Source organism: Dermacentor albipictus, chromosome 4 (genome assembly GCF_038994185.2).
Source record: "Dermacentor albipictus isolate Rhodes 1998 colony chromosome 4, USDA_Dalb.pri_finalv2, whole genome shotgun sequence".
NCBI classification, from domain to species: domain Eukaryota; kingdom Metazoa; phylum Arthropoda; class Arachnida; order Ixodida; family Ixodidae; genus Dermacentor; species Dermacentor albipictus.
Genome location: NC_091824.1, coordinates 100428493 through 100440327, shown reverse-complemented (window position 1 = coordinate 100440327; position 11835 = coordinate 100428493). Strand labels below are relative to the sequence as shown.

The window sequence follows — 11835 nt, the reverse complement described above, 5'->3', positions numbered from 1 at the left end:
GTCATGATGGTATATGTTATCGTAGGGCTGGCAAAGGTTTATGGTTGCAGCTCAGCTGGTGTCGTAGAACTTGACTGTATGCACCGTCCTGATTGGTGTACAACCAACATATGTTCCTGCATGTTCTGTGTGCGTAGAAGACCTCTAAGCATGGGGTTTCAACTTACAGCTTCTAACTGTTCTGTGCAGCATTCACATTGAAAGAACTGTGCTTTCTCCCATTTCCAAATGATTAAAAGCAGCCTGAGTTTTGCCGGATTCGATGCAGTACACATCGGTACGCATCAGAAGCTTCTTTATATAACCTACCACTTCGCTGCCAATACCGCGGTTTCCCTTCAAAAGAGGCTAAGCGATAGCTGATTTAAGTAATTGCAGGAATTGTTCGTCAAAGAAAACAGACACAAGGACGAGGGACAGTAGACTCATTGCGAAGATGAGAGTATACGTGATGCAATATGCCGGGTAAAATGCGCTGAACTATGTGTCATACGGTGCGCGCAGTGTGTGTACTATACTTGTCTTTGCGTCCGCGTCGATTGGCGCCTAATTCCTGCGATTATGCTAAAACAACTTGACTATGCATAGATCAATATTTAGCATTGGCAAAAGTCAAGTCAGTACTTCAGAAGGCATGAGCCTTCTTCTTACAATGTCATCAACGATTACTAGGAACGTCTGCTGTAGCCGGCTCCACCTGGGCAAGAAGGCGGCATCATGTAATAGCATTGAGCAAGTAGTGGGTTGCGCGCGGAGTTCACAGACTGCAGCGTAGCCCTGTTTTAATTAATGCGCATGGACTGAACCGAGCAACCCTACACCTAAACGACCGAATCTTTATCAACGCTGTTATTACGACAGACTCCGCTTGTAATCAAACAATCACAGGACAAGTTCAGCTCGGAGGGCCTATTACGTTCACTACTAAAGCTCGTTTGCTTTCTTTCTTTTTCTTTTTTTTTGTCTATCTCAACATGCGCCTTTCCCGGCACAGAATGCGCCTGCTACTCATCAATTAAGTGGGATTTCGTATGTGCTAGAAAATGTTGCCTGCACTTATTGAATCAAGAAAACAAGAAGTATCTTGATCGTGTGCATGAGTGATGAATTGTCAGAGGAGCGCGTTTTCCCAAAAGAGTGAGTAAGTGGTGAGTGAGTGAGTGAGTGAGTGAGTGAGTGAGTAAGTGAGTGAGTGAGTGAGTGAGTGAGTGAGTGAGTGAGTGAGTGAGTGAGTGAGTGAGTGAGTGAGTGAGTGAGTGATTGTTTGATCGATCGACTGATTGATTGATTGACTGATTAATTGATTGATTGAGTGCGTGAGTGAGTGAGTGAGTGAGTGAGTGAGTGAGTGAGTGAGTGAGTGAGTGAGTGAGTGAGTGAGTGAGTGAGCGAGCGAGCGAGTGAGCGAGCGAGCGTGCGTGCGTGCGAGCGGGCGTCAGCTCCTGTTATTAGCAATGATTTCTGCCCTAAGCTATTTGGCCTTTCTTGAGACTACGTTAATATCCTTGGGCATGACGCGGTCCATATTCCGCGCACATCAATTTCGGGAATGTTACTTACACAGTACACTGACCAGCTAAGCCATCTGGAGAAATACCCGGCCACTTCAGTGAGGAACCGCGTGGGACGCTACTTCACCTCAAAATATAAGCATCTGCCGCAGTTATATAGGGACGCAATATAAGTAAAATACAATGAGCTGCATTAGTGCGTTACGCTTCTAGTGCACCAAGAAAGCCGCTGTTACCATGAGAGGAGGCTTGGTAAGTGGTAATAGGGGAAAGAAATGGTAGACTGGTGGCGACGCTGTCTTGAAATCTGCGCGAATGCTCGCCTCGACGTAATAAACACTTGACGGCGTCTGCTCTGGCTTAGGTAATTTTCGTCGGTAAAGAGGGACTACGTTATATTCTAGAAATAAATATTTCAAGAAGTTTTACATTTCGATAACGGCTGAAGTATAAAAAAGTGCTTCGAAATCCATGACGTTTTATTACAAATTTTTAGGCTGTCCTTTACTTCATGAAATAAGTTGCTTTAAGTCGACCTACACAGTATGCTTCAAAGGACGAATCAACTACAGATTTGGTTTGCGATAAGGCCATTCCTCAAACAGTCCACTGTAGGTCAATCTGTGAATCTTATTGCCATAGATTTTCTCACAACGCTCTAAACTTGAGCGGCGTTTGATGAAAAATTACATACTCACGAAATGACGTGAATAATTACGCATAAGTCAATCGACCACTCTCAACAAATGTTGTTTAAATGACGGGCCATATTTAGCCATCAAAGAACGTGATAGTAGCAGCCAACCCCATGTAGTAAACGTGAAATGTAGAGTTGCAAAAATTAAAAGGTAAACACGTAGCAAATAATATAGCAATTTTTATCAGAAATCGACAGTCGCAGCTCAGCTCAACCAGTCTCTTTTACCCTGGTTGACAACTATTCCTAGCAATACATTAAGAACAGGCTGGTATATCTACAAACCACACGCTAGCTTTCCAGCCACACAAACTTTTAGGGAACCTAACGCTATGGCTTTAATTCATGCGTGCAATCCTGCATGTCCCGGGACAGGGCTTCACGCATAAACCCTCATTCCGTCCATAAGCGGTGCTGACATCTAGCTCACAATGACGCAAAATCGACGTCTCACTTGCTGTACTCGCCTTGCTGAGGTCACGGCTAGGTAGGTGGCGCCGCGTGGCGGGTTATTTACTAACTCTTTTAGTGTGCACTTCTGTGCTCTTACGGTACAGTGGAGCCATCTTACGAGAGGGAGTAATGGTTCGGGACAACGCGGTTCCGGAAATGCTTTGGTCGACGCGTTGTTACCAAACTTTCGCTGCTTGGTCGTCTTGGAGGCGAATACAAGCTCAAGGATTTGAGATGACCATAGTACTCATGGTCAACGTGACCATGAGTACATGATCATGGTCAACATGACCATAGTACTCCTAGGCTGAAGAGACGTTGTCATCACGGACGTGGTTCAGCATAGAGTTATAGATGACGTGCAGCAGAACGCTCACCATCACGGAGGTCATGCGTAACAGAACTGCTTTATACGCCTATTCATAGATGGCACCCTCAGTCCACAATTGGTGGCCGCGCGATGAGAAGCAAGCGCTCTACAAATCTTCGTTGTTCTAACCGTTGCTCCTTTAGGCCGCAGACGTATTGCTGATATATTGTTGTGTTGGTTTACCTCATCTAACTTCGATTTCCTTGCGTAAGGGCCACTAAGTGTTGCGACGCACAGCGTCAAAAGACTTGTCGCTTTTTTTGAAATAGTGCTGCGCGGTATGTTACTGTTTTCGTCGGAGTACCTTATACGTATGTCTACTCGAACAGACTACACGGGCGAGTATGAAAAGTTGGTTCGTGAAATATATATCTAAGCCAACAGTAGAGCTACTAGTGTAGTGTTTTATTTACCAGACCCTTTAGCACGATAGGGCACCAGTCGACTGACTAGAATCTCGATCAAAACGCCATTCTCAGATTTAGCGCCTAAGCATCCTAAACGCTATGTGACGACGCGCACTGTTTCCCCACATAGGCCTCTTGGCTCCACAGTTTAAAAACAAATAACTTTTAATGAGTTATTTAGAGGTGGAATAAGTGAATAAGAGTTCCTGTGATGCTAGAGCTGCCCGTATGCAGCAGTGCCGTGAGTCTGTTTTCTTTTCCTTTCGTTTTTCAAATATTATTTAAGATGTCAATAAACGATTGCCATGCTATTTAGTCTTTGGCTGTATTGCTTACGAATTGTGGTGTTATTTGACGTGCTGCTTTTTACCCACCTTGTAACAGCCGAAAGGCCAGCTCCATTATAACTAAATAAACAAAATGCATTAGAAGTATGAAAGCATGCTGAGCGGTAAAAACGCGCTTCTTGCCATCGGGGCCGCAAGATTAAGTCGACGCCATGTTTACCCTTTAGCCACAAATATGATGCACTGCTAATAGATTACTCAACGTTAATTAATACTTTTAGAAGGAGCTGCAGGATTTATTTTTAAAAAATGCTAAGGGGCCAGTATGGGGCTTTGTGTATCTTCTAGTTAGTTCTTGGGGTTACAAAGTCATTAAATCGACATTTAGCCTACAGTAAGTCATGTGGCAGTTAACCATAAAAAAAATTAACAAATACCCATCCAAAACATCATGCAGAAGTTAAACATTGACTGTAGGCATTAACTAAGCAGGCAAAGCTGTTCCGTCATAGTTGCTGATTTCTGGAACGTGGCAGTTCGAACATCTCGTAAGACACGGAAGTGTCTTCAGCAATGTGGTCTTGCGTAACATTACGCTGTGCACTGAACTGAAGTGAAGAATCATTGTGTAAGCAGAGAGCTTAATTCAGCCCCAGCTTAAATTCCGTGGTTGCTACAAAAACAAATCGCGTACACAAATCCGTACACTGCGACTGAAGAGGCTGCTTAATAACTCAAAAAAAAATTGGACTCTTGAAGGCTCAGGTTTGTTTCATGGCTACCATCCTTATCCATGGGGCTGTAAAAATTTTTATTGCACAAGAGAGCGAGCTGAAACTCCAGCTACGGTGACAGAAAACATAGCTGAAAGCTCTATGTAATTTCTGACCACCTGATGCGCATCAAAATATCTTACAAGAAAGTTTGACGGGCTATTGAAGTTTATTTTGCGCTTTTTTATGGTCCCTCCATAGTCATGTTTAATTGCCACAAAAAGTCGCCAAAATAGAAAACTTTGTCTCCATCGACCATTCCATCTTACCGCTGCAGGGTTGGTATGTTAGCCATGTCCAACTCGTTTTTCACAACCAGATGGGTGTTACATCTTTTTTCTTAACGTGTAGGTATGCTCCGGAGCTTGAGGTAATTCCAAGCTGTATTACGAAGTGGTATGCGCTCTGACGACATTGCACAAGTAAGTGGTTGCGCTCTAGAATAATGCCAGCTTAGATTATGCTGTGACTCATTCTCGGTGAAATTGCAAATGCCTTGAGTAACTCGGTTTCCCAGTGAAATGTGCAGCGTGTTGTTTTTTTTTTCTCTTTTTTTTCTTTTTTTCTTCTCTCTTCCTTCTCCTTTTATTCCATTTACCCCTTTCCCCAGCACAGGGTAGCCAGCCGGTATTTACACTGGCTAACCTCCCTGTCTTTCCTTCCCTTTTCTCTCTCTCTCTCTCTCTCTCTCTCTCTCTCTCTCTCTATCTTTGGATCTTCCACTTGCGTCGTTTGGCCACCGGAATGGAGGCTGCAGCAGGCGTTCAATTCATAACAATGCTCAGCAGCTAATATCTAGCTTCAGTAGCCCTGGAGCGTCGCTTACTTTCTGAAATATTTCACATTTATACCGGCGTATCTACCATGTTGTTGCCTTTACTGAGCGTTCACATTTTACGAGGAGTATATTTGTGAGTATTCTTTCTTTCCCACAAGCCTTGGCTGCGCCTTAAGTGTTGGAAATCTGTGAGTGGCGTTTAAAAATTACCGCCCATGCCTGGCACGGAACAAAACTAGCGGAATGTAAATTATTTATCTTTCACGATGCTATGCTCTCTACTCCACTCTTTGAACCTGTCGTGCTAATTTGCATATGGGTACGTTCTATAAGAGCGTAAAGATAGCCTTATCATCAACAGCCATTCTTACTGTAGCGAAGCATGTCTGTATATTGAAATTTGATTTCTATTGGAGAGGTCAGGCAATTTCGATGCATAATAACCAGTTACTTTGATGGAGGTTGAAATGAAAAGAAATAAGCGGATACCAGTGGTTCCTTCGGCTCTAGACTAATTACGCTCTCAGATCGGTAGTCACCATTGTTGTTGTCACTGAAAAAAATTGTGAGGGGGCGTGGCATTAGAGGACGGCGCAATACCGCACAGCAACAAAAATTAAGTAAACAAATACAGGAATATATATATATATATATATATATATATATATATATATATATATATATATATATATATATATAAAGGAAGGAAAGAAAACTATGGTCGACACAATGAGGTATCATATGCACACAGGCAATGCTCATTGTGCCTTGCCATGTATTCCTTCTTTCTTGCTTTACTGCTATCCTGACTTCATTTTTATTCGCTTTTAATTTTTGCCTATATTTCATGAGGTCACTTTAATGTATATTTAATCAGCTAGTAAAATTTATTTTCTAAATTTGTTCATGAGCTATAACTCCTGCCATAAGTTTCAGAAGTTAGTTGTATTCGTCACGGTAAATACGGGTGCGTTCGCGGCTAGATCAGGTCTTTAACCAGGATCCTAGCGGGAAAGCGCGAGGCATAGAGTTTTCTAGAATAATGAAGCTATGTGGCGCGAGGCTACTGCGCTAACAACAGCGGAATCAACGCATTTCGGTGGTAGTTTCGCCGCATGGCCGACAGATGGCGGAGCCTTAGCATGCGCAAGCGCTCTCTGGCGTTCTGAAATCAAGTTGAAGCAAGACCACATCAGCGCTTAGACAGTAGAGGGCGCCCAGAGTTCAGAAGTCGTAACTTTCAAAGTTCGTTATTATGAAGGCGGCGATGATTTTTGAAGTATGCGTCGGCTTTCGCACTTTCTCACACACGCCGCACCTTAAATCCGTTGACTGAATAAACGCTTTTGATGCGTCGGCTTAGGGTCGATGTCATAACAATATTTGAATTTAGATTTTAGCGAAGTAGTAACCGTCACATCCAGAATGTGTGACGTGTCTATTTCATCATTATTTTTATATGCCGAGGATCCTTCTTCTTTATGACCTTATTAGGGGTACGCGAGTTTGTTGTAATTTAATTCAGTACAATCGAGGCCTGTGCAATACTATCACCGGTGATACTCTTACGAATGGTTTTGTCTGTTTATCATCATGATTATTTATTTTCCGTACCACATTTTATCTCCTTTTATTGATGCTTCTTCTCTTCCGTCTGCAAGACAGCTTTGGTCAAGCGGACGAAAAACAAAGAGGAACTTGAAATGTGGCAGCATTTATGGTCGAAGAGGATGAAGAAGCGAACGAAGACGAAGTGCGTCGAGAGTGATGCCATTCGGAGCAATCGCATTCATCACCCTCGCAATTTACTGCATCATGAGGCGGAAGCGACTTCCAGCCATCAAGCCGCGCCCCCAGATTTCAAGGTTTGTGTATTACACTTAAACTGCATCGCGATACAGTTTCACCTGAAAGCGTCTACCGGTTGTAGGTGACAATTGTTTTCGCACTGACGTAGCCGGCGCTTTAAGCCTAGCAGAATTGCACTAAGAATTTTTCGTAGCTAGGAGGCGCTGGCATAAAAAGCGGCTCTATAAACATGGCATACGTCTATTATTTGGTGGAATATGTTAGTCAGTCGGTCAAGTAAATATTTCGAAAACAGTGCGCCTGAGTCTGAGAGAATCACTTCCGACTAAACTGTGTGCATTAATTTGCCCGCTTTTGATTCTGCGATGTCCAGCGTGCGCCTTATTTCACGCGTGCTTTCCATCACGTAGGTATCAGCTTCTTCTCTTCCTTCTCATCGGGACAAGTTTGGCTGTCTACATGATTGCAAGGAGGAACAAACCGCCACTTGTGCACCTAGGGCAGGCTCCGATTCCTCATCATTTTTCCAAGCCTTTACTCCCTGTAGACCAGGTCTTCATTAAGATCGACGACGGCCCATTGCAAGGAACAATCGTGACCACATCAGAAGGGGCCAGTGTCCGTGCCTTTTTGGGGATCCCTTTCGGAGAGTCAACAGAAGGTCGAAACAGGTTCCGGAAGCCTGTGCCCATCGGTGCGTGGAATGGCACGTTTAACGCGACTCAAGCCAGGCCTCCCTGCGTTCAAGAGTCCTACGTGTCGCAGGCCATGCGCATAGACAACACAAACACCACAGAGGACTGCTTGCACCTGAACATCTGGGCACCGATACAGCAACACCCGAGAGAGCCCAAGAAGACAGTCATGGTCTACTTCTACGGGGGATCGTTCACGCATGGCGGCAACAGTTACTTCTTTTACGATGGCCGCTACATATCGAGCATCGGAGACGTCATACTAGTCGTTCCAAACTACAGGCTCGGGGTTCTCGGCTTCCTCAACGCGGGCACGCCGGACGCGCCAGGCAACGTGGCACTGCACGACCAGATACTGGCGTTGTCGTGGGTCAAGGAGAACATCGCTGCGTTCGGCGGGAACCCAAATCGAGTTGTCCTTTTCGGCCAAAGTGCCGGGGCGATCTCAGTGAGCTACCTGCAGATATCGCCCCTGACGCGCCACCTCTTCAGGCGAGCCATCCTGCAGAGCTGCTCCGCTTTGGTGCCGCTTCCCGAGAACAGCCGTGAAGCAGCGCTGGCAAACCTGAAACACATAGCGAGTGCCATCAACTGTACGAGGGCGTTTCCAAACGGAAGCTTGTCGGCAGCAGACACACTCAGCTGCCTGAGAACCGTCGATGCCAAGGTTCTCGTAGACGTCAAAGGCGCATTCTTCTATCCGAGCTTCTACGATGAGGTCCTTCCGCAGGCTCCGATCGAGCTGCTCAAGTCGGTGGACTTCAGGGACCACGAAATGCTCATCGGAAACACCTTGCGCGAAGGAGACATGTTTTTCGACGCCATATTTGGGCGGAAGCGTTCGTCCGCAGCGTCCAGACGGTCGCACCTGAGCCTGCAGGCAATAGCCAAGGCGTACGATTTCTTCTACAAGCGAACTGGTTTCGTGAAAGCACTGTTTACGCTCGCGCAGATACAGAGACTGTACGACTTCACTAGCCGCACTTACGATGGGTTCAAGGACGCTGTCGGCGACCTACTCTTCAATTGCCCGACTAAGTTTTTCGCCAAGTACTTTGTGGATCAGAATGGCTCTGCCTTCTACTATGTGTTGACGCCCAGGCCGTCATTCAGTGCCTGGAATTCTACGGCTGCAACGCACACGGATGACGTGTCAATATTGTTTGGCCTGCCGTTCATGCTTCCCAGTCAGGCTTCGGACGCAGAACGTGACCTCAGTAGACGACTTATCCGAATGTGGACAACGTTTGCAAAGAAGGGGTAAGCAGATTCTTCTTCGTTTCCTGCCATTTATTAACCTTACGTTTAAGACCAATATGAAGGGACATTTACTGTACCAGTGAAAGTTTTTTAGAGGTACGTTAGCCTGACCAGTAGCCTTGTCGCAGAAATGTATCCGATGAAAGTATTAAATAAATAATAATAGTAATAATAATAATAATAATAATAAATAATAATAATAATAATAATAATAATAATAATAATAATAATAATAATAATAATAATAAAAGTATTAAAAATATTCTTACGAAGTATTAAACGAGCAATGACGGTTTCGGCACCTTCTTTTTAACCATGATGCCATGACCGCATTGCGCAGGCGAACAGATAACACACATTGGACGCCTACAAACGCTGAAAGCTTTCGGGCATGTTTACCTGCACATACAACATGGTTGATGGAGAAGCGCGCAGTGACTGCGACGTTGGTTGCGCACTGCAGCGCTTTTTTGCTTGAGTACATCGCCGTCTACTTTGCGCTACGCAGCTGTATTGGTAGATCCATTAGTTTGCGAAGCAGATGCGCAAATCTAAATGCGCTAGTTGTCTAGGCTAACTTAGAAAAGGCCATCTTGGGGAGAGTTCGTTAACCTATGAGGTCTTATGTTTCCTCGTTGCGAATCGATGGTGATACGAATCGAAGTTCCTCTGGTAAATGTTTTATAGCGGAACTGGCTATTCGTAAAGATCAACTGGGATCCTCAAAAAAGTTTATTAAGTTGTGTGCGCTGGAGCACAGTCGCAGCGACATTGTAGTCAAGAAAAAGGCTGTACTGGAGTGCAGTAGAAGCCGGGGCTAGCAAACCCGAGTTCATATATGGCTCTGAACCGCACGTGTTACGTGCGGAAATCAGGATGCGGTTAGGAGCCACGCTGTAATGAAGGACTGCGGAATAATTTTTACCTTCTGGTGTTCTTTAACGCGGGCGCAATGAACGGTACACGAGCGTTCTTGCATCCCCCCCCCCCCCCCCCCACCCCCAAAGAAATATTAGAAGCAACCCCCGTATTTCGGGTGAAGTCCCGGAAAGGGCACCCGTAAACAGGGTGAGCCCCCGTATTCTCACACTGACATCACCAGCTAGACAAAAAAAAAAAACAGCGATAATATAAGCATTCCCTTTGAAACGGGGAGGAGGTGGGCGTCATTTAGGTCGTCACGTTTATAGTTCTTCTGCGTCTATTATTAGCCTTGACGAGCGGCCATAGCAGAGCCCCACCACAAGCACTGGGCTTATATTCCGGCAAACACGTACGTTGAATATGTGATGTGAAACTTTTAAGAAAAAATACATAGCGCAAAATTGCGCACTGTGACACAAGGTTCATAGCTGTTACGTTTAGGTCAAGCGCTTATTCGCACAATCTCTAGCCATCTCCACTCCACAACGCTGAGGTAGATAATATTTTGCACAAGATCTACGCAAGCGAGAGTTTGCGTTCTTGCAATAGTTGTGTGCTCCATGTCAGTTTAATAGTAACAAGTGTGGAATAAGTTTGATATCGAAGTCAAAATGAAAAGAACGCTAGCCCTAAGCAGCAGAAGAAGAAAGCCAGAAGAAGTAGAAGAAAACTTAGTTACGTGAAGACTCTAGGGCTAATCATCTAGCCTTACGAGCCACCGCTACTTAACTGTGCTGTTCTGTGGCCGTACTGCTTGCTTGTTATTCTCAACTACACATTAAGCTCCACTGGGTTATTGGCTATAGAGAGTTATACTTGCCCTCTCTCTTTTTTCAGGAAGCTACCAAAGGTCAAGGGGAAGGCTTGGCCGTTATATTTCGAGAACACCAGCGTCGCTATCAACACTGCCAATTTTTCGTATCTACAAGCGTTTCGAAGCAGGAACTGTGAAACACTGAAGAGTTTTATTCTGGGCTAAGAATTTCTAAGTCCTGAAAATGAAGTTTCAAGTATTGTGACTTACAATTAAGACTACGTATACTTGACGCAGGCCTGTTCTAGGACGAAGCAACCTGTGTCTTGATTTTGGATTGTGATATGAAATTTCAACCACATTGAAAGTGGAAGAAAATAGCTGATTACATAGATAAAAATATAAAAAAAATTATTCTGAGGTGAAACCACTCTCGTAAAGTATGAATTACGAGAACGACGGCATACTATCGCTGGGAAGGTCTCACGTTGGCAACACGACTTATATAGTCATGTTCAGTATGAGCGGCAACATGGTGTCCATGGGTGAAGGGATTCCGATGGTGATGGTGGTGGTGGTGGTGGTGGTGGTGGTGGTGATGATGATGATGATGATGATGATGATGATGATGACTTACTGACATCCTCTTTGAAACGGGGCGGGGTCGAATAATTCCCTAGCTTGCTTGAATTAATCAGGTAGGCTATACATGCCTTTCATTCTATCATGTCGTATACATGTCCTTGTCATTTTCACAACTTATCCTATCAGTAATTGAAACACGGTTTCAATTACTGGTATTTACTATGCGAATTATTGGTATGTCGGCGCCGCGGTAGTCCCTCCGATCGCGGGCACCATGTGTAGCTCACATTGGAGGCGACTGTATACATACATTGAAGTCGATGGGGGCGAAATGCGAAAACACCCGTGTACTTAGGTTTAGGTGCACGTTAAAGAACCCCAGGTGGTCGAAATTTTTGGAGTCCTCCAATACGGCGTGCCTCATAATCAGAAAGTGGTTTTGGCACGTAAAACCCCATAATTTTTTTATACATTGAAGTCTGTCAGCACAAAAAGGCAAGAACCTTTTTGAGCACCCTGCATATTGCTGCAG

The 11835-nt window shown here is 44.6% G+C and overlaps 1 protein-coding gene across 1 annotated transcript; it reads left to right on the top strand.

Moving 5' to 3' along the window:
* The first annotated feature begins 6989 nt into the window (after positions 1–6989).
* Positions 6990–10990, top strand: LOC135904604 (acetylcholinesterase-1-like). The gene is made up of 3 exons (XM_065435459.1): positions 6990–7141; positions 7496–9040; positions 10802–10990. The coding sequence occupies exons 1-3, from the start codon at positions 7044–7046 to the stop codon at positions 10941–10943; spliced, it is 1785 nt and encodes a 594-aa protein (XP_065291531.1). The 5' UTR covers positions 6990–7043; the 3' UTR covers positions 10944–10990.
* Positions 10991–11835: the final 845 nt, after the last annotated feature.

Bases quoted from the DNA above. Each gene is read 5' to 3' on its own strand.
- LOC135904604 (XM_065435459.1), top strand. From the start codon at position 7,044: ATGCCATTCGGAGCAATCGCATTCATCACCCTCGCAATTTACTGCATC. The intron at 7,142-7,495 runs GTTTGTGTATTA...TCCATCACGTAG, and splicing joins CCGCGCCCCCAGATTTCAAG to GTATCAGCTTCTTCTCTTCC. The intron at 9,041-10,801 runs GTAAGCAGATTC...CTCTTTTTTCAG, and splicing joins ACAACGTTTGCAAAGAAGGG to GAAGCTACCAAAGGTCAAGG.